Source organism: Peromyscus californicus, unplaced genomic scaffold (genome assembly GCF_007827085.1).
Source record: "Peromyscus californicus insignis strain IS unplaced genomic scaffold, ASM782708v3 Scaffold_8__1_contigs__length_139910024, whole genome shotgun sequence".
Classification (NCBI taxonomy): domain Eukaryota; kingdom Metazoa; phylum Chordata; class Mammalia; order Rodentia; family Cricetidae; genus Peromyscus; species Peromyscus californicus.
In genome coordinates, this window is record NW_026294606.1 from 129,004,759 (window position 1) to 129,032,702 (window position 27,944).

The 27,944-nt window shown below is 44.2% G+C and overlaps 2 protein-coding genes across 7 annotated transcripts in view; one reads left to right on the forward strand and one right to left on the reverse strand.

Annotated features, from left to right (window-relative positions):
• The first annotated feature begins 278 nt into the window (after nucleotides 1-278).
• Nucleotides 279-6,913, forward strand: Scoc (short coiled-coil protein). 2 transcript variants are annotated; one of them, XM_052728824.1, is made up of 4 exons: nucleotides 279-579; nucleotides 3,267-3,338; nucleotides 3,848-3,931; nucleotides 5,372-6,913. In XM_052728824.1, the coding sequence occupies exons 1-4, from the start codon at nucleotides 294-296 to the stop codon at nucleotides 5,512-5,514; spliced, it is 585 nt and encodes a 194-aa protein (XP_052584784.1). In that variant the 5' UTR covers nucleotides 279-293; the 3' UTR covers nucleotides 5,515-6,913. The 2 variants fall into 2 exon arrangements, with proteins under 2 accessions (XP_052584784.1, XP_052584785.1); XM_052728825.1 differs by lacking the exon at nucleotides 279-579 and adding an exon at nucleotides 756-913.
• A 7,481-nt stretch (nucleotides 6,914-14,394) lies between these two features.
• Clgn (calmegin) overlaps nucleotides 14,395-27,944 on the reverse strand; it is a 30,415-nt gene continuing 16,865 nt past the window's right edge. For 4 of the 5 annotated variants that reach the window (XM_052728658.1, XM_052728660.1, XM_052728662.1 and 1 more), the window contains 7 exons: nucleotides 21,343-21,456; nucleotides 21,086-21,236; nucleotides 18,788-19,003; nucleotides 17,803-17,928; nucleotides 17,352-17,514; nucleotides 15,805-15,905; nucleotides 14,395-14,690 (listed from right to left, as the gene is read on the reverse strand). In XM_052728658.1, the coding sequence (XP_052584618.1) occupies nucleotides 14,610-14,690; nucleotides 15,805-15,905; nucleotides 17,352-17,514; nucleotides 17,803-17,928; nucleotides 18,788-19,003; nucleotides 21,086-21,236; nucleotides 21,343-21,456 (952 nt within the window). In that variant the 3' untranslated portion in view covers nucleotides 14,395-14,609. The remainder of the gene's footprint in view (nucleotides 14,691-15,804; nucleotides 15,906-17,351; nucleotides 17,515-17,802; nucleotides 17,929-18,787; nucleotides 19,004-21,085; nucleotides 21,237-21,342; nucleotides 21,457-27,944) is intronic. The other variant, XM_052728659.1, reaches the window with a different exon arrangement.

The following is a 27,944-nucleotide window of genomic DNA, read 5'->3' on the forward strand; positions in this document are numbered from 1 at the left end:
GTACGAAGAGAAACATCCATTAATGGTATACGCTTCGTGCGTTTTCTGATTTTAGAAATTAAAAGAAAAAAAAAAGGAAAATGTGCTTTTGGAAACGAGGGACGGCAGCCTGTACTGCTCTGCTCACTCTGTTTTGAATGTGATCGGATGTCTGTCGCCCAGAGTCTGGTTGTATCAATTTCCAGAATGCTGTTTTTACCCAGAATGACTTCGAACCACACTTCCCAAGTTCCTGGCGAGACAAAAGCCGCTCGGCGGGGCCGCTTTCTTGGGCGCGTCATCTCTTCCGCGTGATGATTGGTCGCTGCCTTCCCAGGACACGCCCAACAGTCCTGATTGGGCCTCAATGCCCTTTTGTTAGGGCAAAGGTGGACCCGGTGCTCCGCCGCGGCCTGCCGGGGCGGCCGGCGGCCAGCGCGCAGGCGTGCAATCTCGAGTTAGGATTGGTGGGAGGCCGCCTCCTCGCTCGGCGCACGCTCCGTGGGCGGGAAGGGCGGGGCTGCCGCTGTCAGTTGGTCGGAGAGCCGCGGCCTGAGGCGTCCTCCGCATCCCGCCCCCTCCCGGCGCCTCCGACGCAAGGTGAGGCGGCCCGGGGCCGCGGGGGTCGGGGGACCGCCGGGGCCCCGCCGGCGGGGCGGGGCGGGGAGCGGGGCGGTGGCCCGGGCGCTGGATCACGGGGCCGCGAGGCCCGACGCCCCGCCGAGCCTTGCGCAGCCGCCTTCCCGGCCGCACGCTGCGGGCTCCGTGGGAAGAGCCTGGCGGTGCCGGACGCGACGCTGTGGGGGTGCGATGGGACCCAGGTGCTCGGAGAGGACGCCCTGCAGCCTGATCTACCATTCAGCTCGCCGCAATCCTCCTGCCTCAGCCTCCCGAGCGCTAGGATTACAGGGGTGGTGGCCCACGCCTGTCTGGGGTGGGACATCTTTGCTTGCGCCCGGGTTTGTTTCTTTGTCAGCTTTTCTCAAGCATCCAGTGGAACAAATATTGGGGAGTAAGGTTTGGGAAGGAGAAAACACACGCTCTTCTGTTAGACTGCCAGACTCTGACGGTGTAATAGCCATAAGGACAGATGTCCCCAAACCGTTATCTGTTTCTGAGACTCAAAGCTGTGCATGGGAATCCTGGTGCCTGTATGCGCCACTGGTTAAACTGGATGCAGCTAGCTCTCTGGAGATCTAATTAAGTCTGAAATCCTTATTGACCGCGTAGTTCCTCGATTTCTATAGAATTTGAGACCCCAAATATGTCAAAGCAGAACATGGACAGAGAGAAACATCACACTCGAGTGGATGCAGCTTGAAGTAAATGAAATTCATCTTTGGTTGTTTTGTTTGGTTGAAATGCCAAAGGAGTCGAGTTTTTCAAAACATTTGACCATCTCAGATTAGGACCTTAATTATGTCTTGGCTGTGAAACGGGAGGCAAGACCTTTATAAGGTTTAGTATCCACATCTGTGAATTGCAGTTTCCTTCTGTTTTGATAAAACTATGTATGTGAAGTGTTTGGTGCATTGGACTCTTAATCTTTAAGAACATCAGCTTGCTGGTGAGTGGATAACAGATGAGAGACATCAGCTGCGGATGCAGAAAGTCCCGTGCTGGAGTTTGGATGGATGTTAGGGAAATGTCACACTCACATCTGAGACGTTAAGCCGAGCTGAGGTGGAATGGCGGGGGCGGGGGGGGGGGGGGGGACGACGACACACGGATGGACACACAAACTGGACATGACTGTAACCTTGACACTGGGTAACCACCCTGATGTGGATTAGGCCACTCTTAGTTTTGGCCCTGAGTTCTAATATGAGGCATTTGGCCACATGGTTTTACTAAAGTTTCTTCTGTGGTCCAAACAAGGGCATAGAGCTGAGAAAGTAGCAGTTAAATGCTTACGAAGTACACAAATTTGAACTCATTAAATTCTCAGAACAAACCCAAGAGATGTATAGTTATTAGCTCCATTTTATGGATAAGGACACTGTGACTGAGATTTTTTAAACTTGACCAAAATTTCAGAGCCTGTAATACAGAGTGAGGGTTTAAGTAGTGATCATCCAAATCTGTGTTTTTAATCACTGTGCTAAATATCTTGAGAGGAGGTCTTAGAAGGTATGGTGTGAGCATGTAGCAGTAGTTAAAATTAATCCTGGCCTACGGCTTGCCATATCCCCCAAGCCTTACTCTCTCTACCCTTTCCACTTCCTGGATTTAAAGTATAAAAGGTTACAGACTCTCATTCACTAACAAGCTAGGTATACACAGGCACTGGGATTACCTGTGATTTTCAAAGAAAAGTTTTTTAAAGCTCTGACATAGAGAATCTCAGAGAATCATGTCGTTTTCAGAGCCAGGGCAGCTGGTAAGTCACAAAATAACTATAAGGTTGTGTGTGTGTGTGTGTGTGTGTGTGTGTGTGTGTGTGTGTGTGTGTGTGTGTGTGTGTGACACAAGTGTGTCACTGCTCAGTGACCCCACAAATCACAGGCGTGGCAGTGTGTATGCTACCCCAGTGCTTGGGAGGTGGAGGTAGGACCTCTGGAGCTTGCTCTAAAACCATCTAATGGAATTGGTGAGTTCCAGCTTCAACCAAAATCTGTCTTCAAAAATAAGGTGGAAAGGGACTAATGGAGACACCCAGAGTTGACCTTTGGCCTCCACACATGCACACAGACATAATACACACAAAACAGCTTTATGTCAGTTTGAAAATTGAACGTTGTTTAAATGGAGAGAAATATTTTTAAAAAAATTACCATGCAGTGTAGTTTCCTTACATTGTCATACATTTGTTTGATTGATCTTCAAATACTATAATAGCTTAAATAACTTTAAAAACAATTTTGAAAAAAAATCTAGTAATCCACTTTCTCTGAAGTGCAGAGAATCTCTGTAAAACTGAGGTAGAAAACATGAGAAAGCAGGCTTTCTGTGCTGCTTGGGAGCATGCTTAATTTGACAGCTCTTTAGCAGTGCTGTGTAAGGATGCTCAGTAGCTTTCTTTCATCCTGAGAGCTGCCGGAGAGTCCGCTTTTACATTTGCACACTGGGCATTCTGTCTCTGAAGGATTTGTATGTGTTTACCTTTCCTCCTCTTTGTAATTGTCCTTAGTCGGAGTCTTTTTAAAGTACTGTACTGTGTGTGTCCTTTGCACTTCAGAGCAGTAAGGCATGGGAGAGGTCCTCTGGTTCACATCCTTGAGCTACCTTGTCTTTTGAAAAACAAGCTCATATTTTACTGTTATGTCTGTTTCTTTTTCTTGTTGCAGACCATTCATCCAAGAGTGTGCATTCAAGAGCTGAAAGCCTGTTGCCCAAGATGATGAATGCTGACATGGATGGTAAGGTCTTCATTCTTTTCTGTGTATTCTTCTACTTTCTGTATGCTTTTGCTTTATTAAGCAATGGAAAGAGCAGACAAACAATCTTTAGAAGGTTTAGGTGGTGACGGCGCACACCTTTAGTCCCAGCACTCAGGAGGCAGAGGCAGGTGGATCTCTGTGAGTTCAAGGCCAGCCTGGTCTACAGAGAGAGTTCAAGGCCAGCCTGGTCTCCAGAGAGAGTTCCAGGACAGCCTGATCTACAGAGTGAGTTCCAGGACAGCCAGGGCTGCACAGAGAAGGTTTAAGTGTGGCTGCTTTCCCATTGACTTTAGAAAGCACACACGGTGGCTTCCATTCTGAACCTGTATGGGAAGTTCAACTTAATGCCCCTATCTGCCCTGGAGTAGAGGCTCTGTATACATAGTTCTTAAGACAATGGTTATGAAATGTTCTGCAGAATGTTAAGTGCTGCATGCCAAAACTGGTACAGTGTTTATTAATAATAAATTGAACACTTTTTATTACAGCAGTGGATACTGAGAATCAGGTGGAACTGGAAGAAAAGACTCGGCTTATCAATCAGGTGTTGGAACTCCAGCACACGCTTGAAGGTTAGATTACACTTTGTAGTTTTCCTGAATGACATCCAGTTAGCGTCAAAGTCCATGGAATAGTTGGGGTTGTTTTTTGTTTTGTTATTTTGTAAAAAGAAAAAATGACTGTTATTTGTACGTGTGGGCGGGTGTATGTGCCAGGACCCTCTTGTGGAAGTCAGCAGCTGACATGTGGGAACATTCCCTCCTTCCAGCATGTGTATCTTGGAACTGAACTCAGGTCATCAGGTTTGGGTTGCGGGTGTCTTTACCCAGTGAGCCACGTTGCTGGCCTCAGTTGTTTTCTCTCTTTCTGTTGTCTACAGCCTTGGCTGGTGGACTGAAGGACAAATTTGCCTCGGTAGGATCAGTCACTGCTCTGACACATCCTTTTCAAGGTGTCAGCAGGATGCTGGCTTAGCGTGAGAGCTCTCCATGTGGCAGTGTGTTACTAAGCCTGCTTCAGGAAAGCTGTGTTAAAATGGAAAAAAGCATTCATTACCTCCAGAGATTCAAGCTGATCATAGATTTGTTTTCATTTCTACCTTCCTTCCATAAAATTAACACTCACATCGACATGTCTTTTGATGTTTAATGCCATTAAGTATTGTTTTTTGTTTGGGGCACAAGCTGAGCACCAGCTTCTCACTTGACAGTAGCAGTCAACAAGGACTGCTGCTTTTCCTCTGCTTCAGTTCTCCTGCTCTAGTTATGTGTCTGTGGGCCCATCTCCTCAGTTCCTCTGAGAGCAAGCGTTAGCTCTAAAACACACTTCCCATCTGCTTTCATGACCCTTAGCCAGTTTGCTTTTTCTCCAGAAAAAGCATGGCATATTGTATATTGACATGCTTAATGTTTACTCCCGATCCCCCTGGGTGCCCACGTGTTCACTGTTGCTGTAGGGTGGCGCCTGCTTCTGTTGGTCATTATACACTGGTTAAATGTGTGAATGGAGAGCGTTTTCACTTGTTTATTAGGACCTGCATCTTTTGAGTTTTTAACTAATGGTTAACTACTGCTTGGATCTCATGCCCAGCATAGGAATCCAGTTGTGTATCTAAAGTATTTCCAGTAAAGACATTGTAGTTTCATGTGGTAGGACATGGACACTTTATCAACACAATGTTTTCTAACCTCTGTAAGAGTTAACATAAATGCTCAACAGACTGAGTCCCATGGGAAACGCTGTCAACAATCACCATCTTTGTCCTCAGTAAATTGTTTTTACTTAAGCCCTTACCCCCCGCAATCTGAGTGAAAAACAGAAAATTTACGAATTGTGGTATTTATTTATTGGCAGTGCTCGGGGCCAAATCCAGGGTGTCACACATGTCGGCAAGGGCTACACCACTGGGCCACACCCTCAGCCTGGTCTCAGTCTTTTAAGAATGAATAACATGGAATCACTGCCATGATTTTATTGATAATTGTATTTTTGGCTTTGTTTTTTATATATAGATCTTTCGGCAAGAGTAGATGCAGTTAAGGAAGAAAACCTGAAGCTAAAATCGGAAAATCAAGTTCTTGGACAATACATAGAAAACCTCATGTCTGCTTCCAGTGTTTTTCAGACAACTGACACGAAAAGCAAAAGGAAGTAAAGAGCTTGCCCCCCTCTCTTCTGTGGAGTGGCTGCTTTTTTTTTTCCCTTAAAGCTTGGATATGATCCAAAAGTTACAGTATCTTCCTTTGCTTCCTTGAGTATTTATAAAGAGAATGTCAGATCTAGGTAATATTAACTGCTTAACAGGAAACATCCTTGAGTTAATGTTCTACGTATTACGTTCGTCTATGAAAATGTGCAAATGTAGAGACTTTATAATTAGAATTACAGATATTTATGAAGAAACTTGAAGATGAATGTTTTGCCAATTTGCTTATATATATATATATAGGTTTAGCACTGTCTTTTAGCATATGCCTAACTAGTAAAATATACAAAAAAATAACCATGTTGTGAAAAAGTGACCAAAACCATGTACTGAATGCACAGCCTCTGTACCTTGTCCACCATCGTGTGCCTCTCCTCCATCTGCCTCTTCCTCCCCATCTCCCTGACCGTAACTTCAGTAGATGTCACTACCAGAGTAACCGGAACTGTAATTGTTGACACTTAACCAAAATAAGACACTTTCTTAGCTAAGGCTTGCCATTTGTGATACTTAGTTATAAGGTAGGATTGCTGGTTTCTCTTTAATCAATTGAAAATAGATTGAAGCTATAAGAAATGAAGGGTTTTCTTTGAAATGTAAATTGTCATATTGAGAATCTAAAAACTCCCTTTTGCACAAAATAGCCCATTTGGTGTTGAAAAGATAAAAGTGCTGGTCACATGTATGTGAGAAATAGAAAACCTTGAGGAAAGATAGAAACAGGAAACTGGATAAGCAGAAGTAACCAACTCCACATGTTTTCCCTCCAGATGTGTGTTAGCTCTGGCTCACAGCTGCACTTTTGGGACAGTGTGAAAGCGGACTAAGTCTGACATGAGCAGATGAAGTAAGCCACATGTCAGAGAGACCGGGTAAGAGTTTGGTCTCAAGGTTTATTTGTACCCAGGAAATGAACTTTTGCAAAATTAATTGAGAGTATATTAGTATCAGAATCATGAATATAAGAGAGTTTTGTATATGTGATAATTGTTAGCCTTAGTATTTTATCTCGGTTGTTTTCCCAGAATTTCTGTAAACTCAACACGTGGTTGCAGAATTTTAGTCATTTCTTTTTAACAATTTTAAAAAATTTAGTTTGTAGCTTTTGTTTGATAAAGGAATTGATATCAAATGTTACCATAGGAAAGATCCACGAATGCAGCTGAAGGCTCTTATATTGGGCTGTGTTGACTTGTGGGATCATCCAATGTATTAGTGCCGTTAGCTATATGGACATGTAATCCTCACATTGCAGATATTTTGCAACCCTTTTGTGACTGCTTTACAGATATTTAAAATTGTGTTCAGAGTTCTGCTTTGCTGTTTAATAAAAAGCTGTTTCAGAGGTTGTGTGTGTTTGGATACAGTTGCTGAGTAAACGTGCAGTGGGTATCCAGGGTTTGCAGTGCCACAGTGTAATAATGTGTCTTATTTAAGCTTCTAAGACTGCGACAGCAGTAACCTTTTATTAACAGTGTGCTGGAGCTTACTCTTCTAGTTAAAGTTCCAGGGAGGGGGCTGTGTTTGGGTTAGGCTCCTTGCCCTCTATTGTTCCCAGGCTAGCCGGCTTTGCTGTATAGGAGGTTCAGTTGTTTTTTAGCCATGGCTTTTGCCACACCAGTAACACTGTTCCATTTGCAGGAAAGGGCATGGGAGTGTGCAGTCTAGGTGTGGTGGGCACTGCCTGGGCCTCTTTACATCCAAAGCCTGGGATGGCCGCGGATAAATGATTTCTTGCCTGGGAAGCCACATGTGGCTACAGCTTATCCCTGTGGTAGGAGGTGAAGGACTTGTCACTAGCAGCCCCAGCCACAGCTTGATCTTTTGCTACAAAGTATTTGGAACTACTTCTCCCACAGATATGTATTCCAGCACCCCCTATCCAGTTAAACATTAAGCTCAAAATCCAAGATCTCTCTTGAGGTCCTTGGGTTTAATCTGTTCTTACTCTTCCCTGGTCTAGAGTATTATGGGACAGGATGGCCAAGGAAAAGTTCTTAGTATGGAAAGAAAGTGGGGTAGAAATAAATCCCCAGATTTGAGGCAATTGTGGAATGCTACTTAGAGACAAGTCTCTTGCTGTGGACCCTGACTCTGATCAAGGTTTTCCTTTCTTACCAACTCCTGTGTTTCCCTCTCGGAAGTTATTCCATACCCACCCTACCTCCACCCCTCAGGCTGTGAAACCAGTTCACTTGTTGGTGCCCATTATCTAAGTCAAGCTTGAGTTTTTTGTTTTCTTTTTCCTTTTGCTAGTATAACTTTCTCAAAGAAACCTGAAGCCTTTTACCTAGTTTACATTTATTCCATCTGTTTGATTGCACAGAGGCCAGAGGTCACTCTGCAGGAGTCTGTTACAGTCTCCTTCCACCATGTGTGTTCTGGGGACCAAGCGCGGGTGGTCAGGCAATACCCTCCCTTGAGCCATCTTGCTCTGAGCCTTGTGTCTGTGTGCTCTTGGTCTGTGTCAGACAGTCAAGCTCTCTTCTAGCCTTGACTTGTAAGCTTTTTTCCCTAGGACTTGACTTCCTAACAGAGGAGACTACCTCGGGACCAACTGAAATGCAAGACAGCTCTGGGAAGGCTGTAACCAGAGCAGAGCCATGGGTTGGAGGTCGGCTCCCTTGGGCTCAACAAATACCAGAGAAATATTTTTCTTTTCCTTTTTCTTTTTTTGATATCTTTTAAATTGAAAACTCCTTCAATATATTACCATCAGTTTTCCCTCCCATGCCCCTCAGGTCCTCCACCTCCCTACTCATCCAACTCCACACCTTTCTTTTTCTTTTTGTTTTCTTTTCTTTTTCTTTTTTTTTGGGGGGGGGCTTTTTTGAGACAGGGTTTCTCTGTGTAGTCCTGACTGTGCTAGAACTCCCTCTGTAGCCCAGGCTGGCCTTGAACTCACAGAGATCCAACTGCCTCTGCCTCCTGAGTGTTGAGATTAAAGGTGTGCGCCACCACTGCCCGGCTCTTTCTCTTTCTTTAGAAAGCATTTTCAAAACAGGCAAATAAGTGAACCATAGTAGTGAAACAGCAAGAAAGGGTAAGCGTGAATAAGCATGGAGACCTGAGTGTGGATCCCAGCATCTTCATAAAAGCTGGACATGACCAGCATGTCTTTAACCCTAGCCTTGGGGGTGGGAGACTGGGGGCAGAGACGGTGGATCCCTGGAGTTCTCAGGCCAGCTGGTCTAGCCAATAGATGAGTTCTAGGTTCAGTGAGAGACCTGTCCCCTAAGTGAGGAGGAGAGTGATCGAGGCAGACACCAAACATTGACCTGGGGCCTTTCCACATACATGCACACACTGTCGTGTGAACACACTTGGGCACCACACACAAAATAGAGGTGGGAAACCCCATAGTGTCTATTTCTGACCCAGACTTCCCTTGGTTCAATGGCCAACAGACCTGAGTTCTCAACTAATCTTATCATTTGCCTAGTCCAGCAAGAATTCTGCTAAATCAGTTCAGAGAGAATCCCTCACCTGCCATAGGTGACCCTAGCCTGCCTTCAGCTGTAACTTTAGCAGTAATTCCCGAATGGATGCCTCTGCTTAGTGGGTTTCCATTCCCCAGTCCTGCAGCTCACCGACGTCTATCTTCGCTGTACTAGTAGCTGAGAGCTTTCTTAGCGATTGCAACCGTCGACACCCGTCACAGCAGGGCTGCCAATGGCATGAGAACAGCATTTTCTCTCTCTTCTCTGGTTCTTCACTTCGGTGAGTGTGACTGAGGGAGAAGCGGCATGCTGCCTCCTCAGACACTGAAATCCTAACACACACACGTGGCCTTGGAGATAAGCACACGATGAAGGTGGAGCTTTCACGTGTGGGATTATAAATAGACCCCAGAGAAACCTCTTGCCACTTAAGGACACAGGAAGGACCACAGTCAGCACTTGGGGGGCGGACCCGCATTAGAACCCAGCTACACGGGTGCCTTGGCCTCGTCTTGTTTCTGGGGCTGTGAGAAATGGTTTTTATTTTTATATTGTTTACAAAGCACCTTGGCTGTAGTATTCCATTACAGCAGCCAGACAGATGTGGCACCTCCCCACCAGGCCCCAAAGAAGGGCTTCCTTTAATATTGGCACTACCATCCCACCCAACATCTGGCTTCTATTCCTGCTGCCCACTCTGTACAGTAGAATACTGTACACCACAGTCCTTTCTTTGGAACTTAGAGGGCCAGATGCTTCAGAACTTGGCATTTTTCAGATTTTATACAATGGTATGATTTATATAGGGGCGCACTTTGGAGCAGTTTGTTTCTGCATCAGAATCTATGAGAATTAGTGATACATGGGATAAAGAGTGAGTGCATAGGAAAGCTTACCTGGGAGGTCAGGGTGGGCTGCCAAGTGAGTTTTGGTGTCAAGGTGGTGAAGTCATTTGTACAGAGATTGACTTTTCTTCTCGAACTGTCCCTACAGAAACAAACTCTTGTGATGTAGAAGTAGCCGACATCACTTGGGGACCTCCTTCCACAGGTCTCAACCCCTCACCTTTATTCCTGGCCAGTTCTTTCCCCTTTAATATGTGGTTCTTTCATAGAATAAAACTGAGAGTAGAGCCAGGCAGTGGTGGCGCACACCTTTAATCCCAGCACTTGGGAGGCAGAGGCAGATGATCTCTGTTAGTTCAAGGCCAGCCTGGTCTACAGAGTGAGTTCCAGGACAGCCAGGGCTGTTAACACAGAGAAACCCTGTCTCAGAAAACCAAAAGAAAAAAAGTAAGAGTCCAATTTTAGGACCTAAGATTAATTAATGGTCAGAAGCAAAGAGAAGTGGGTCTTAATTCTTTAGCTGCAAGCTCTACTTTGCCCAATGGTGCTTCAAGTTAACCCTGAGTTAGTGCCCACTCCTGATTGTCACCAGGAACTTCTCAATGCTGTCCTAACCAAGATGACCACCAACAAGTCTCAGAGTTTGTATGCTGTGAATATGCATCACTCTCATTGGTTAGTAATAAAGCTGTTTGACCAATAGCCAGGCAGGATAAGGTTAGGTGGAACAATCATACTGAGGATTTGGATGAGGAGGGGCAGAGTCAGGGAGACTCGAGCCAGCTACCCAAGAATCAAGATGCCAGAGGACTGGTAAAGCCACAGCCATGTGGAAATACATAGAGAAATAGAAATGGGTTAATTTAAATGTAAGAGATAGTTAGTAATAAGCCCAAGAAATCAGCCAAACATTTAGAATTAATATAAGCCTCAGTGTGGTAATTTGGGAAGTGGCTGATGGGAATTTGGGAACAGGCAAGCCGGGGAGACAAGGCTCTGATTACAAGAGGTTGTTTTCATTCTTAAGCTTGCTTGTAACGAGAGACTGTCACATGGACAGCTGTTTAAGACATGGACAAAAGAATGATATCATTGCCTCTTAGCTACTTCATCTAGAAAACAAACTACAATTGACTCCACTAAAATCAGAGATTGATGGAATTTAAATGACAAATTTACTATAACAAAGACTTAGGTTGACTCTATGACAAGGTCTCTCAATATAGCTAGCCCTGGCTGGTCTAGAACTCACTGTGTAGACCAGAGTGGCTTCAAATGCATGGAGATCCACCTATCTCTGCCTCCCGAGTGCTGATATTGAAGGCCTGTGCCGCCATACTGAGCTCAGAGTTTGTCTTCTGACATAGGGAGAGGACTATGACAGAAGCTGAGGTCACACAACGTGATCAGTTCAACAGTGTTTATCTTGTTTTAACGTTTCCAGAAGATTTATCATGTCTGTTATTATAAAGATGGTTTTCTAGTTGTCCTAGTGCCTATCATTTTCAGGACTGCCCTTAATGTTCTGTGTACTGGGGTCTTAGAGACAGACTAAATGTTCCCAAAGGGCGTGGAGAGAAGGTTTAGTGATTAAGCTCACACCGTTCTTGCAAAGTTCCCAGCACTTTCATGGGATCTCACAACCTCCTGTAGCCACAGCTCCAGGGAGTTCCCAGGTACATGTTACCCAATGCAGACATATGCATAATTAAAATATGTTTCTAAGTTTGTTTTCTCCCATCAGCTTGCCTCGTCTAACCTGTCAAGAGGAGATGGTTTCTGTGGTGTTTTGAATGAGAATGGCTCCCGTAAGCATACATATTTGCATACTTGGTCCTCAGATGGTGGAACTGTTTGGGAAGGATTGGGAGGTATGATCTTGTTGGAGGAGGCTGTATCACTGGGAAGTGGGTTTGAGTTTTCAAAAGACTTGCGCTGCACTGGCTGGTTTTGTGTGTCAACTTAACACAAGCTAGAGCCATCAGAGAAAGAGCCTCTGCTGAGGAAATGTCTCTATGAGATCCAGCTGTAAGGAATTTTTTCAGTTAGTGATCAATGAGGGAGGGCCCTGCCCACGGTGGGTGGTGCCATCCCTGGGCTGCTGGTCCTGGGTTCTATAGGAAATCAGGCTGAGCAAGCCAGGGGAAGCAAGCCAGTAAGCAGCACCCCTCCATGGCCTCCGAATCAGCTTCTGAATCCAGGATCCTGCCCTGTTTGAGTTCCTGTCCTGACTTGCTTCAGTGATGAACAGCAACGCTGAAGTATAAGCCGAATAAACCTTTTCCCCCCCAACTTGCTTTTTGGTCATGGTGTTTCATCACAGCAATAGAAACCCTGAGACACGTCCCATTTCCAGTGTGCTCTCTGGCTCCTACTTCAGCTGATCCTGGTGCCATGCCTTTGCCCTGGAATCATGGCCTGTGATCCTCGGAAACCCTAAACCCAAATTGAACTCTTTTGTAAATTTCCTTGGTCATGTCTTATCACAGCAGTAGAAAAAAAATGAAGTCAGCTTCATTTCCTAACCTCCTCATACTATAGGAAAGTAGGGCCTATGTGATTTGGGGATAAATGATTGAGATGGTTTGAAATATGTTTTATATAAATTATTTATATAACAGATTTAGAGAAATTGTCTAAGTCAGCTGATATCTCATCTTTAAATCTTGCTAAAGGTAAAACATACAGCGAAAATCTAAAGAACCTCACAGACGGGTGTCCAGAGTGTGAGTTATGTGTTGACTGTTCTGAACAGTTTCTACTGTATACAAAATAATTTTACACTCATGCGTGCATGCACTCACATTCACGAGTGTGCCTCTTCAGAGGGCACTTTGGAACTCAGAGCTCTCCTCTTTCCACTTTTAGATCCTTGGATTGGACTCAAGTCACCTGCCCACATGGCATGCACTTTTACCCCCAGCGCTACCCCCTTGGCCCAGTGAAGCCGTTTTGAGAATTCTAGATTCTCTGGTACACTGAATCCACCCCAGCTGCTCATCCCACACTAAGGCTTCCACTGTGTCCCTCCAAAGGAGACTGACACTAATCCTAACGACGCTGATGTCAACCTAGAGAAATGGCCAATGGAAGTGAGCCTCACTGAAGAGTATTTTCAAGGAAAAGAAGCAGAGGCTGGAGAGCTGGCTCAGCCATTAAGCATGAACTGCTCTTGCAGAGGACCCAAGTTCAGTTCCCAGGACAAACATGGAAGCTCACAACCTCCTGTAACTCCAGTTCCAAGACATCCAATGCCCTCTCTGGGTCTCCAGGGGATCTGCACACATGTTAAAAATCCACCCAAGAGTTTATGAATGTTAGAACACGGCCATGGGGAAAAAAAATCACTCTACCTCCACAGCTCTCTGAAAGACGCAAACAGTCTCACTGGCTCTGCTCAGTGTCCTAGGGAGATGAGGCTAAGGTGGATTTCCAGTGTGTGAGTTCTGAACATACCTATCCAAAGGAGCTGTCAAAAGGTAGGGTGTGCATGTCTGCAAAACAGACCCTAACTCATCAAAGTTCCACAGGGACTTAGTATTAAAGTCACCCTCTAGTCCTCATGTAGACTTGAGTGGCCTTTCAAAGGATTGACACATGTTACTTAAGTGTAAAATATTCTTCAATAAAACATTGTAAGTGGAACACTGTGGAAAAGGGGCTTGTCTGGGCACCCACTTCAGACAACAGACTCAGAATACATGTGACCTCGTTAGCAGAAAATCGTGGCAGAAAGATTGGATTTAACCATTAGAATCCTGCAATAATAAATGAAGCCTCTCCAGTAATGACCCATAGAGAGGGTATAATTTAAATGAGAAAAATAATGTCGAGCAGTGGTGGCGCACGCCTTTAATCCCAGCACTCAGGAGGCAGAGGCAGGCGGATCTGTGTGAATTTGAGGCCAGCCTGGTCTATAGAGCAAGTTTCAGGATGGTCAGAGCTACACAGAGAAACCCTTTCTTGAAAAACCAAAAAAAAAAAAATTAAATGAGAAAAATATTTAAATTTTATTTTCAAGAGCAGTGTGTGCACACAGTTTTGTGAATGAGATAAGCCATTTGGTCATGAACTGGCTACAAAAGCTTGAACAAAAATCTGTACATCATTTGGTTTTGACAAGCCTATTATCTTGTGTTCATGTGTAGAATACGCTTGCATATTACCCAGTGATTGCATGAGTGGCCCTTAAACATTTGTTCAGTTGACAAGCCTGTCAACACAGCACCTCGTCAAGGAATCTCTACGTGAACTGACCCTAACCACAGTGTGACACAGGCAAGGTAAGTGTGGATCCCATCCAACAGCATCAAACGATCACACAGGAACTCTGTTACCTTCCGTCTGTACAACAGAGCACACTTGAATTTTATTATAAAACTAACCTGTATCTTCTTCTATAGCCATTTAAATGGAAAGTCCAATAGTTGACATTTCCAATAGCAGTTGTGATGGCTACGTGTGATTTTGCTCTACAAAACCAAAACTATCTTCCAACCATTAAAACTGTAACTTCTAAGGATATTAATCTCTTGGATCTCATGTAATGTGCCACTTTTCTTTTATTCTAAATTCAAAGACCAGTTAATTTCAAAGTTACTTTCCCCCCAAAAAAAGAAAGAAAGAAAGAAGTATCTGAAAAAGTAACATTGGTAGATATTTAGAAAGAGTTTGTGCAGATGGATTCACTGTCCTTTGGAGCACGCTAACTTTAGAATGCCAGCTCTCTCTCTTGGGGATTTGGAATACTTGAGACACATCAGTCCTTCCGTACCCTCCTCTTGCGTAATGACTTCACTGGTGCGTCTCCAGACCCTGTGCTCTCGTCGGCTTCTTTCATCTGGAAAACAATGAATGAGGAAATGTTTCCTTTCACATAACCTTAACTAGTGAGCAGCAGTATGCTTATTTCTCATTGTTTCAACTGTGTGCTCTAGCCATCCAACGCTGTGTTACACAGATAGGCTCCTGTACTTCATGAAGCTGCCTTGATGTCTTATTTACAGCTGGCCTGATGACATTTTCAAAATAATCCTGCTCATCAGATAAGCATGTGGCAAAGACCACTACTGCCTGCTGCTCCTGCAGCTTTTTTTTTTTTTTTTTGGTTTTTCGAGACAGGGTTTCTCTGTGTAGCTTTGCGCCTTTTCCTGGATCTTGCTCTGTAGACCAGGCTGGCCTTGAACTCACAAAGATCCACCTGCCTCTGCCTCTGCCTCTGCCTCTGCCTCTGCCTCCTGAGTGCTGGGATTAAAGGCGTGCGCCACCACCGCCCGGCCTCCTGCAACGTTTTATTTATGACTCAGAACACTGGTCTCAGTCTCATAGGAAATAGTTGTGTGATTCCCGCTGAGGGATTAAACTGCTCACACAGTTTCTGTGAGTAATGAACCCTGAGCTGGTTTTACAGAGATCAGAACTTCTGGAATAAAAGCTTCCAGAAAAATTAGGAGAGGAAAAAAACGTAATGTCTTCACAGTTTTCTCTCCTTTCTTTACCTTTTGGAATGTGTGTGTACCTAACAGCAAACTTTAAGAACAAACTGCGTGCATGGAGATACTACGCAGCTGAAGTCACTTCACACTTCTCCCTGCAGCACACCAAGTTATTTCACCAAATTATGCGATTCAAAAATAGTTTAGCTTACTGACAAATATACACATGAAAAGACTAGAGGGTGGATTGAGACAACAGTCTTTTCAGCAGGAGGACTGCCTTTTAAACGCTCGTGACCTCGTCCATCTTTACCAAGAGTGTTACGGTCCTTTTTTCCAGTGCGGTCTGCTTTTCCATCGTGTGCGGCTCAGATGGAGTGCGCCTCCATCACATGTCAAGATGACAACATGTCACAGCGTTTTCTGCCTTCTCTATCAGTTTGTTTTCAAATGTCAGGAGGCACTTAGTCAAGAAAACGGGGAAGCATGGTGGAAGCTTGTTGCTGTCACGAGGCTTACCTCGTCCTCTGATCCAGATTTATTCAGTTTGTTCATTTCCTCCTGCCCTTCTATGGTTTCCCGTTCTTCTCTCTTCTCTTCTGGTTCACCAACTTCCTCTACTAGAATACAGATTTTATTAAAGGCAGAGACCCATGAGTTAGGATTTTGCTACTGAAAAGTTTTAAGAACAATTAAGGGAGATTAATTGAAATTCCACAATTAAAAAGCAACTTCTACCTTTCAAAACTGAAAAAGAAAAAGCCAGCTAATTGTAAATACTTATTATTTTACACTTATAAAAAAAGTCATCTTTTTGAAGCAAAGGACAAGTTTCTAAAATTATTATTACACAATATACTAAGCCCAAATAATTCTCAGCTGTCTGGTAGGCATGTCTCAGTGACACGTCTTCACTGAGGTGACCCCTGTGTCCCCAGCTTGCTGTCTGAATTATCTTGTACCCTGTGGGCCTTGCCATCTGCCTTTTCATCCACTGATTCTCCTATGGATTCTCTTTAGCCAAATCTCCAACTTTGCCCCTGTCATTATGAAAAGACAGGGAGGAAGTGGGGAGAGTGGGGGAGAAGGACAGAGAGAGGAGGAGGAGAAGGCCACCACACACAAAAAAGAGAGCATGTCCTGAGAGTGTATAAAGTAAAAACTCACTTTACCAAAAATTAGGTTTGAGGAAATGGAAATGGAAGGTGGTACATGTCACCTCTGCCTTTCACACATATTTCCACATGCATAGTGTAAGACAGTGGGGAAATGCAAAACTGCCTTCTAAAATAAGGCCCTGTTGATATTTAAGTATTCACAAATTAGTTATTTGTGAATTCCCTCTAGACAGAAACACCAACATAAAACACTAGTAAGTTACAAAGGCTCTGAGAACTTACAGCCTAAAGAATTCACACACACACATATACACACACACACACCTCTCTCTCTCTCTCTCTCTCTCTCTCTCTCTCTCTCTCTCTCTCACACACACACACACACACACACACACACACACACACACACACCTCTCTCTTTCTCTCTCTCTCTCTCTCTCACACACACACACACACACACAGATACACACACACACACACACACACACACACACACACACACACACACATTCTTTTTAAAGAACTTAGTCCCCTAAGTTGTCCTCTGATTTCCATGTATGGTCCATGACATACATGTGCACACACATGTACACTGCCTTTGAGTCACCTGTGTGCCTGTTAGGAACCCCAGGTATGCACTAGCTAGATTTGGGGGAACCTTGTGGTACTGTAGGTGCCCCAGCTGGGGTGAGGGTATGTCTGGTCACACAGGAATTATGTGTAAACAGTAGTTCATCTCTACTCTCAGTCTAGGAGTCTCCAAAGCACAGGAGGCTGTGGCTATGGACAAGCAGTGGAGACAGGGGCTGCTCAAGGGCTGTCCCTCTCAGAGGACTGCTGATCCACACTGCCAGTCACCTGCTCTTGGCAGTTCAAATGTGCAGGGCTGGCAGTCATCTGTCAGCTCCAGCAGGACAGTATCTGTCAACAGTCACAGCACAGCCTCACCCTTTTCAACGATGACCATGTCACCATCACTGGGTTTCTTTTCCTCTTCCAAATCTTCTGCCTTCTCTGGGGCCTTCTCCTCCTCTACCCCTTGTTCCAGAGCTGCCTTGGTCTGCGGTTTACATAAGTCATTTGTCTTAGGATCCATGTCTTCATATTTTTTCTGTGGTAGTTTAACAAAAACTGTTTTTACTAAAAGCAAAACACTATTTTTTTTTTTTTAGTGCACAGACACTAATTACTGAAATGGACAATGTGCGTCCTCTTCATCATAACATTTATCTACCTTTTTTTTGCACTAACTGACAAGGTACATAACAAACTTTCATTAAATCTTACAGGAAACTGAATTTATTGCATCTATATTGGATTCATTACACTGCCTGATTCATACAACTCTGGAACACAAGCAAGTCTGAAAAACCAAGTTGAAAAAGTGTGTTTTCTTTACCTTTACTTTTCTTGGCCAACAAAACGAAGTAACTAATGCTATGGGCAACCCAGCCATCACAAGGTACATGAGCCAGAGCCATGGGCGCTCCTCTGCTGCTGTGGTTAGCTGTTTGAGCACACCTGGCTGTGGGAGAAATGAGCACAGAACCTTTACAAACTTCCACTGGGAAATACAGATTTTATAACACACACACACACACACACACACACACACACACACCCCACTATACTACACATCCACACCAAAAATGAAAAAGAAGAAAAAGACCCCTTTGATAATACATTCTGTTATTTAAAGAACTTACTAATAAAATCACCCAGGGATTATTGGTTTTTCTTTTTCTTTTTCTATGAACGATTCCACAAGTGGCCCTTGTGCATGAGTTTTATTTTCGTAAATAAAATCTGAGATCACACTATATTTTACTTGTGACAAGCACGTGTCTAAAGAAACCAAATGGGGGTGGGTGAATGGTTTAGCAGATAAAGGTGCCTAACACGAAGGTCCGTTTCTGGCACCTGCAGAACATGCTGGATGCAGTGGACCGCATCAATAACCGGAGCCCCCATGGTGCAGTGGGAGGTGGAGACAGTTTCTGGAGGCTCACAGGCCAGCTAGCCTGGAGTGCACAACACTGCAATAGAGATGAACAGTGATGTGAACTTTAGAGTTCTCGGGATTTCTCTAAGTGAAAATACTTGAAATGCATCTAGTTTAATGCTAAACCTTAGGCTTGCACTGCCAACATCAAAACACAAAGGAGTATTTCTTATTGCTACAAGCCACAAGTAGGCTTTGAATCTCATTAGAGCTTCCATAATTTAACAAATGAAACGAGGACACAGGACTCAGGTGCATGCTGAGCTCATCCCACAGTCTACGCAGAAAAGCTGAACAGTCTGTCTGCAGAATGTGGGCAAGTCCATCTCCTTGGCATTCGGTGGCCACTGCATCTGGGCGCACCCCGCAGTCACTACTGTACCTCGTTAGCATTCGCCACCATTATCTTCAGTTCCCAGCCATCTGCAGCCCAGCGATCTGCCACCTCCTTTTCTGAACAGATGATAAAATTATCAAAGTAGATGTTGGGAGTCATGGACCAAAGCTCTAAGCCCAGAGCACTGAAAGAAGTCAGAAGGAATGGGTGGTCATCCTCAAAATAATCGGGGTTAGGGATCTTCTGAGGACTCCAGATTCCCTGGAAGGAACAACATATGAAGACAATGTTAAATAAAGTGACGCCATTAAACAAACAAAAAGGAACAGAAGAAACCTTTTCTTTTTTTTTTTTTGGTTTTTCGAGACAGGGTTTCTCTGTGTAGCTTTGCGCCTTTCCTGGAACTCACTTGGTAGTCCAGGCTGGCCTCGAACTCACAGAGATCCCCCTGGCTCTGCCTCCCGAGTGCTGGGATTAAAGGCGTGCGCCACCACCGCCCAGCTAGAAGAAACCTTTTCTAAGGGATGGAAGACGGCTGAGTTGGTAAAGTGCTTGCCCCTGTGTGAGGTAGGAGGGCTCGAGGTCAGTCTTCAGCACCATTTAGGAAGTAGGTACTGTAGGAGAGGCCTGTAATCCAAGACCTGCGGAGACGGGACAGGGCAACCCTGGGGTTTGTTGGCAGTTTGTCTATTTGAATCAGAAAGCTCCAGGCTCAATGACAGACATTGTCTCAAAAACAATAAGATGAAGAGCAATCACACACACACACACACACACACACACACACACACACACACACACGCACGCACGCACGCACGCACACACTTTGTGATAAATGCTGTGAAGAAAGACTACAGTGAAGAATTAGAACATATAACCACATTTGTACGGTGTGGGAGACATCAACAAGTCACTACAAAGACAAACTAGAGGGGGAAATGAACAATGGAAGTGAAGCCAGATCCCCCAAGAATGTCTGACAGTTTCAAAATTCTGAATTTTGACACTGTTAGATAAATAAGGAGTTCACGAAGTACAGACACTGATTCTTGAAATGGATAACATGAGTTCTCTCCATGAGAACTCATTTATTTACTTCTGAAAATGGAACTTTATTCCACAGCGAGCATCACCTGACTATCGGGAAGAAATATATAAAATGAGACAGGGTTTCTCTACATAGCCTGGCTGCTTGGCTGTCCTGGAACTCAGTCTGTAGACCAGGCTCGAACTCACAGAGATCCACCTTTCTCTGCCTCTCAAGTGCTGGGATTAAAGGCGTGCACCACCACCTGGCTGCTACATTTTCTTTCTTTTTTTTTTTTTTTTTAAATTGATACTTTATTTTTAAGACCAGTAGTGTTTGGCTGTACCCTAGGCCTCTGGGCTATCTAGTCTCTGGTTCTTGGTTACCCAAGCAGTGTTGGGTATGGGTTCCTTCTCATGGAGTGGGCCTTAAGTCAAATCAGACATTGGCCACTCCAACAAGTTCTGTGCCATCATTGCCCTAGCATATTTTGCAGGAAGACAGGTTGTAGGTCAAAGGTTTTGTAGCTGGGTTGGGATCTTTGTTTCTCTTTTAGTAGCTGGCAAAGTACATCTCCCCACCAGCACCAAAAAGATGATGTCTCCATGTTTAATGAGTTGTGTGGGTGTTGTCTTTAGCAATACGCCCCCCCCCTTGTCAGTTTTTGGAGAGCAACCATTTATCTTAGCAACAGTTGGGGTTGTTTAAGGATTTCCATGGTCCCCTTGGCCAACAAATCAATTGAATGCAACTGAGCCCTGTCACTGGAGGCCTCACTGGTGACAAGAGATGTCTATTTAAGACTCCATTACTAGGGGTCCTTATTAGGATCACCTTCATTAATTCCAGGAAGTTTCCACTGCACTAGGTTTCCACATCACCCCAAATGTCCCCCCATTCCAGCAGTCTCTCCCCACACTCTCTCCCTCTACACCACCTTCTCCCTTCTGACCACTCCACTCCTGTTCCCACCCACCCCCTGTCCATCTGTAAAATCTACTACCCCATCCCAGGGAGATCCACGTGTCCCCACTAGATCCCTATCCACGTGTCCCCACTAGATCCCTATCCACGTGTCCCCACTAGATCCCTATCCACGTGTCCCCACTAGATCCCTATCCACGTGTCCCCACTAGATCCCTATCCACGTGTCCACACTAGATCCCTATCCACGTGTCCACACTAGATCCTTCCTCTTTACCTAACCTAAATGAGCTGACTTTCTTTGACTTCATAAGCTACAAATCAAACTTCTAAAAGCTAACAGAATATTGGTGAGGACTACCTGATTACAGAACTGAGACAGTGGCCATTACCTGGTAGCTAGGATTATTGATCATTGGCGGTTTCCAGACTCCTTTGTATTTTGGGTTATCTATCATAGGGGGTTTCCACTCGCCACATCCAATCTGACAGGCTGGATTAGGCATACGTGGTGCCTCCCATTCTCCATCCATGTCATCACTCCTGAAGTTATTAGAGCAGAGGGAATCTATTAGCCTCCAGTAGTGACAATTAGTAGATAATCAGGATGCACTTGGCACCACCTTTCCTGGAACTGAAGAATGCTTACCAATCATCAGGCTTCTTGGCACTAGGATTGGGGATAAACTTCGGTTCATCATCAAGCCAGCCATCAGGTTTAACAGCACTTGAGTCTTCTATTTGGGCAGGTTCATTTTCATCCCTGTAAATACATTATGACAATGTATTCACTGTTTTAGGAAGCTCTTAAATACACAGGTCAAAATGTCCAGAGGGTTCTGCAGCAGTATGTCCTGTCCTATCATTTGGTTTGTGTGCCTACTAAGGACACCATACCCCCCCCCCAACACACACACACACACACTTCATTTGCTTGTCATATGTGGTCTTGTGTTCCATGTACACTTTTTTTAAAAAAATATAAATGACAGCATTGCATACATAGAATGCTGAATCTTGCTTTTATCATTCAAACGCAGTCAGCAAAAATTACGTACTAGATGTCTGCTGATATGGTTTGGATTTTATGTGTTGAAGGTTTGGTTCCCAATGCAGCCAAGTTCAGAGTGAGGTCTTGAGGCGGTGACTGGATCATAAGGGTGTTGGTTTCATGAATGAATCAATTTGTTTTCAGATTCCTAGCTTAATGGATTTCAGACTTAACGGATTTTGTTATAAAGTGATTCCTCTTTGCTTCCCAGCTGCTACAATGTGAGAAGCTTTGTTTCTAACACGGCCCTTTGCAAGGTGTCCTGACAATGCGCCCAGGAGCAATGGAGCTAGGCACCTATGCATGAAATGCTGAAACTGAGCCCAAGTCTTTCTTCCTATGTGTGTGTTGACTCCTGGGTGTTTTCTGTCACAGTGAAGGAAATCTAACAAAGAGACTGGCACCCAGGAATGCGGTCATTTCCACGACTAACCCTGACCGTGTGGTTCAGAGGCCTTTGGAAGTTGTTCATATGTGGGAAGGGCTTGGGAAAGTCTGGGGACTCGGTCTGGAAAGAGCTTGGAAGGCTGGCAGCAGAACTCAGTGGGCAAGCCTGGCAGGAGTCAGGTCAGACAGGAGCTGCTGGGAGAAATGCAGCCAGAAGAGCCTGTCCCGACAGCCAGGAGTTTGGTATTTCCACCCAAACCAGGCACACAGGGCAGCGCCAGTGTGTTTCCAAACCATTCTTATTTTGTTAGGTCGCCTGTTTCTTTTACATTAGGAAATTGGCCCTTTGCTGGCTGTGTACTATAAAAATATAATCTTTCCACTTTCTACTTTCTCAGGTTTAAAAAAAATTCACACTTATTTATTATCTGTGTGTGTGTGTGTGTGTGTGTGTGTGTGTGTGTGCATTTGCACTTATGCCACAGCACACAGGAGGTCAGAGGCTAACCTGCAGAATCGGTTCTCTCTTCCACGTGGGCTGCAGGGTGGAATTCTGGCCATCAGTCAGGTCCAGTGGCAGGCACCGTTACCCGATGAGCCATCTCACCAGTCCGCGTCGGTTTTTAAATATATGGTTATTATTTATTTAGGCAGGCTCTCATGTCACCCATGCTAGCTTGGAACTTTCTATGTAGGCAAGGCTGTGACACCCTGACGCCCCTGATCATATTTTCCCAGTGCTGCGCCACAGGTTTCTAACATGATGTCTGGCCTTTAACACATGGCCTTTAACACATGCTGTTCCTTTTGCCATTTACAAACCATATGTTTTCAAGCAGCTGAATTTATTAACATTTTATGATTTTTCTAATTTATGTCAGACTTAAAAAGATTCCTCCTACGCCATTTTTAAAAAATTATAAACTCTCCATATTTAATTTTAGTATTTTAATTTAAAAAGAAACAGGAAGACTTAGGAAGAAAACCCCGAGGAGCATGAGCATGATGAGTAGGAGAATGACTGAGACACCAAATCTGTGGAAAAGCGGACATCTTGACGTCATCAGCTCATTCATGGCTTCCCACAAACGAACCTCAAGCTGCAAAACAGATTAAACCCAATTCTGCTGATGCACAGACTCGGCCGACCCGACCTCAGAGTCAGTCTCTGAGCACACATAGCAACCAGATCCTGGCATTTGACAGCCCTTCTTTTAGCACCTCCTAACACAAGTCTCACGCATTTCACCAAACATGAAGCTGTCATCTACAGCTTCTTGAGTTTGAGGGTAACGTCCTCTTTCTGGGCACAGAAATCTGAGTTGGAGAGGGTTCGCATTGAGGCGCACTGCTGTTTCTGGCAGTACGAACACATCACATGATTCCATTAAAGCAGCCTGCTGCTCCTACCCTCTGTAAAGCAGTTGGCCTGAGAGGAAAGGCATCCCTACTACAGTCAGCATCTCTCTGAATCAGCAGGAGCTGACGTGTTGGCTTTTCTTAAGAACAACACCCTGTGTTCTGGACAGGTGGTCACACCAATGTTTACAAACAAGTGACTGGAGGAAATGGGAATGACTTTTCAAAGACACAGAAAAAAACCGCGAGACAACAGCAAGCAGTGGAACATACACATATGGAGCTGTCAGGATGCTCACTCAGTGAAGTAGCAGCCAATCTGCACTCCACACAAACGGCGTGCTCACACTCTAAGACGTGCAAAGAACTGAACTGGAGAAACACAATCATGAGGACAAAGAAATCCACATCAGAACACAGCAAAACTACACAGCTGAAAACTGGTAATGTGGGAAAATACCTTAAAATTGAAAACAGTGACCCACGAGGCAGGGATCATCGACCTGCCATTACGAACTGCAGGCCTCAAAACAAAACAAAACAAAAACAAAAACAAAAACAAAAATGGATGCATTCTCAGAGACAGTGCCCAGTGGTGCTTAGTTGTCAGTGAAAAACCTTCAAAAACTATGCTGATATAAATACATTTTCAGACATGAAACAGCTGGGAAAACTCACTGAAAGCAGAGAAGAACGAACCAAGTACATGTTGCCTGTAAGAAACCCACTGTAGGGCTGGCCAGATGGCTCAGAGGGTAAAGGTGCTTGCGGCCAAACAGAGGACCTGAGTTGAACCCCCAAGGCCTGCATGATAGAAGGAGAGAACTGACTACCTCGGGTTGTCCTGACTTTCACACAGGCATTGTGGGGCAGGTACCACATACACACAAGCACACAAAGCAATAAGAAATTTCTAAAAGCATTTGACAAACTTAAAATGGTATTTCAGCAAAGAAGTGATATAAATGGTAGTAAAGCCACATGCTGAGTGAGATTGGAGAAATGTGAGTTCAGACAGGAGGATTCCACTGCAGATCTTTTAGAATGGCCGAAAAGAAAAACAGAAATAGAATGCTGTGAATGTAAAGAAGCTGAAACCCTTGTGTGAGGCTGGTGCGGTGCAAAATAGCAAGGCCTCGGGAAAGACTGGCAGCTTCTCGCCAATTTACACACACACACACACACACACACACACACACACACACACACACACACACATCCTGAACGGGTCAGCAAATCCATTCCTAGGCATTTATCCTCGATAGGGGAAACTTATGTCCGACCGAAATTCTGTCTGCTGTGGAATGTTCTGTATGGCAAATGTGTTGCTAATTAGTTAATAAATAAAACACTGATTGGCCATTGGCTAGGCAGGAAGTGTAGGCGGGACAAGGAGGAGAATAAAGCTGGGAAGTGGAAGGCTGAGAGAGAGAGACGCTGCCAGCCGCCACGATGAGAAACAGAATGTGAAGATACCGGTAAGCCACGAGCCATGTGGCAAGGTATAGATTAATGGAAATGGATTAATTTAAGCTGTAAGAACAGTTAGCAAGAAGCCTGCCACGGCCATACAGTTTGTAACCAGTATAAGTCTCTGTGTTTACTTGGTCGGGTCTGAGTGGCTGTGGGACTGGCGGGTGACAGAGATTTGTCCTGACTGTGGGCCAGGCAGGAAAACTCTTAAGCTACATCTGTCTGTAAATGTTGACCACACATTTACTTTTAATTACACTAAACTGGAAAATTCTGCAATTTTCCATCAATTTGTGAACGGATGGACCGATGACGACATAGTCCCTGCGCAGGGCAGCTGCTGCAGACGCAGGAGCCAGCACAGGGCAGGCTCAGGGGACAGGCGGAGATCCTAGAAGAGTCCATTTTACACAGTGCTTTGCCAAGCTACAGGGAAGGAAGCCTCATCAAGGTGCAGAACGTGAGGTCCTCCTGGGAAAATGAAAATGCCATAGACATCGGTGTGTCTATCAGAACCCACAGAACCATGCACTGCAAATGAATTTGGCAGTACAAAATTTATACTTCAATGCATCTGAAAAAAATGCCCAACAAAAGACATAAAGAAGATAATAATAGTGCTCAGCAAGTGGGCTGTTAGTCAACATTAGACAATCAGTCACTATAATTCACTGTACTAAGAAAACAGAGAGGACAGTCATTTCAGCAAGTGTGTAAAATCATGTTATAGTTGTTACTGGACTGGACATTGTTAATATATAAAATGGAGTTTTTTGTCTGAATCTGTCAAATGTTAATGGACTAGACATTGTTAATGTTATTTTTTACTGTATATATTGTATATACTTATTGGATAGTTTTTCTTTTATTAGTTATAAGCTTTTTTTAATTTTAGACAAAATAAGGGGAAATGTGGTGGTATTGTGTTCCCCAAAATATTGTGCACCCTAATAAACTTATCTGGGGTCAGAGACAGAACAGCCACTAGATACAAAGGCTAGAAAATGGTGGCACTCACACCTTTAATCCTAGCATTCCAGAGGCAGAAATCCATGAGTTCAAGGATATAGCCAAGCATGGTGACTCACGCCTTTAATCCCAGAAAGCGCGCCTTTAATCCCAGGGAGTGGTGGTAGAAAGCAGAAAGGTATATAAGGCGTGAGGACCAGAAACTAGCAGCATTTTAGCTGTTAAGCTTTTAAGTTTTGAGCAGTACAGTTCAGCTGAGAGCCATTTGGATATGAGGACACAGAGGCTTCCAGTCTGAGGAAACAAGATTAGCTGAGAAGTTGCCCAGGTGAGGTTAGCTGTGGCTTGTTCTGTCTCTCTGATCATCCAGTGTTCACCCCAATACCTGGCTCCTGGATTTGATTTTATTAATAAGAACTTTTAAGATTCCTGCTACATATAATCTCATAGGAATCAAAGAACATTTTTTTTTTAACTTGAGGAATTTGTATTCACACCTTTGCGAAGTCTCCTTCCAATTGGGGTAGTAGGCGGCAGCATGCTATTTCTAGACCCAGTTATAAAATATGGCAGCAATTTCAAGGATGCTGTCTCTCTGTCTTAGATCACTGCTTCTGAAGTGTGATCTAAGCTTCCATGAACACACCTAAAGGGAGGGCTAGGTAGAGAAGGATGGACACCTCCTGGGAATGGGCCATTTGAGCTGGTTAGGAAGTGGCAGCATTTCAAAGCCAGAGGCAGACACCCTCAGCCAGGCCTCCTCCACATCTCTGCCTCAACCCACCGAGGCAGTAATCAGCATGCATTGTGTTTGCTTGGTATGTTTGGGGATATTTGTTACACAGCACAACCTAACACAGTGGTTAAATACAAAAAGAAATATAATCTATTTAGCAGACCTTAATTAAGAATTATGCAGCCAGCAGGAAAAAAAAAAACTATGGTTCTTAGGAATAAAAGAACACGGTCTTCATGCAAAAGTCACAAACCATATCTCAAGGACAAAGACTAGCTCTGTAGAAAGAGAGATATGCTGGCATCCCTCACTATCCAACTTCAAGCTATGGGGACTCATCAACTGAATGCATTTCAGTTAAGGAAAACCTTCAGTCCCCCAAAATAGAAACAACACAAATACAGAGCTAGTAAAGGGAAACAGTGCTTCGGCATGATGATGTGATGAGTCCCACAACAGCTTTGTAAGCTGCTGACAGTATGGTAACCTAAAGCCAAGTCAAACAATCAAACAAACAAAACCCAACCAACCAACCAACCAACCAAAACCAAAACCAACCAACCAACCAACCAAAACCAACCAACCAAAACCAAAATTAACCAACCAACCAACCAAAACCAACCAACCAAAACCAAAACCAACTAACCAACCAAAACCAAAACCAACTAACCAACCAAAACCAACCAACCAACCAAAACCAAAAACCAACCAACCAAAACCAAAACCAAAACCAACCAACCACCAACCAACCAATCAACCAAAACCAAAACCAAAAGCAATCAACCACCAACCAACCAACCAAAACCAAAAGCAAGCAATCAAGCAAGCAACCAACCAAAACCAAAACCAACCAACCAACCAACCAACCAAAACCAAAAGCAATCAAGCAAGCAACCAACCAAAACCAAAACCAACCAACCAACCAACCAACCAAAACCAAAAGCAAGCAAGCAACCAACCAACCAAAACCAAAACCAACCAACCAACCAACCAAAACCAAAACCAAAACCAAAACCAACCAACCAACTAACCAACCAAACAACCAAACAACCAACCAAACAAAAACCCAGTTCTCTATAGTCACCTATAGAGAATACCACACACATATGAGGAAGAACAAGCCAGGAATTAAAATGAAAGGCTTGATGTTTCAAACTCACAGATCTTCCCATAGAACTGATACCATAAAAAATGAACACATGATGAAAAAAGGCAACAAAATAAAAATATTAAAGTAAGTTTTAAGTTAAAAAGATAAGGAAATGCAACATCCATT

What these genes read in the sequence shown, in the direction of transcription:
- Scoc (XM_052728824.1), top strand. Translation starts at nt 294, where the DNA reads ATGATTGGTCGCTGCCTTCCCAGGACACGCCCAACAGTCCTGATTGGG. An exon ending in CCCGGCGCCTCCGACGCAAG is followed by an intron (nt 580 to 3,266) that starts GTGAGGCGGCCC and finishes TTCTTGTTGCAG; the next exon opens with ACCATTCATCCAAGAGTGTG. An exon ending in GATGAATGCTGACATGGATG is followed by an intron (nt 3,339 to 3,847) that starts GTAAGGTCTTCA and finishes TTTTTATTACAG; the next exon opens with CAGTGGATACTGAGAATCAG.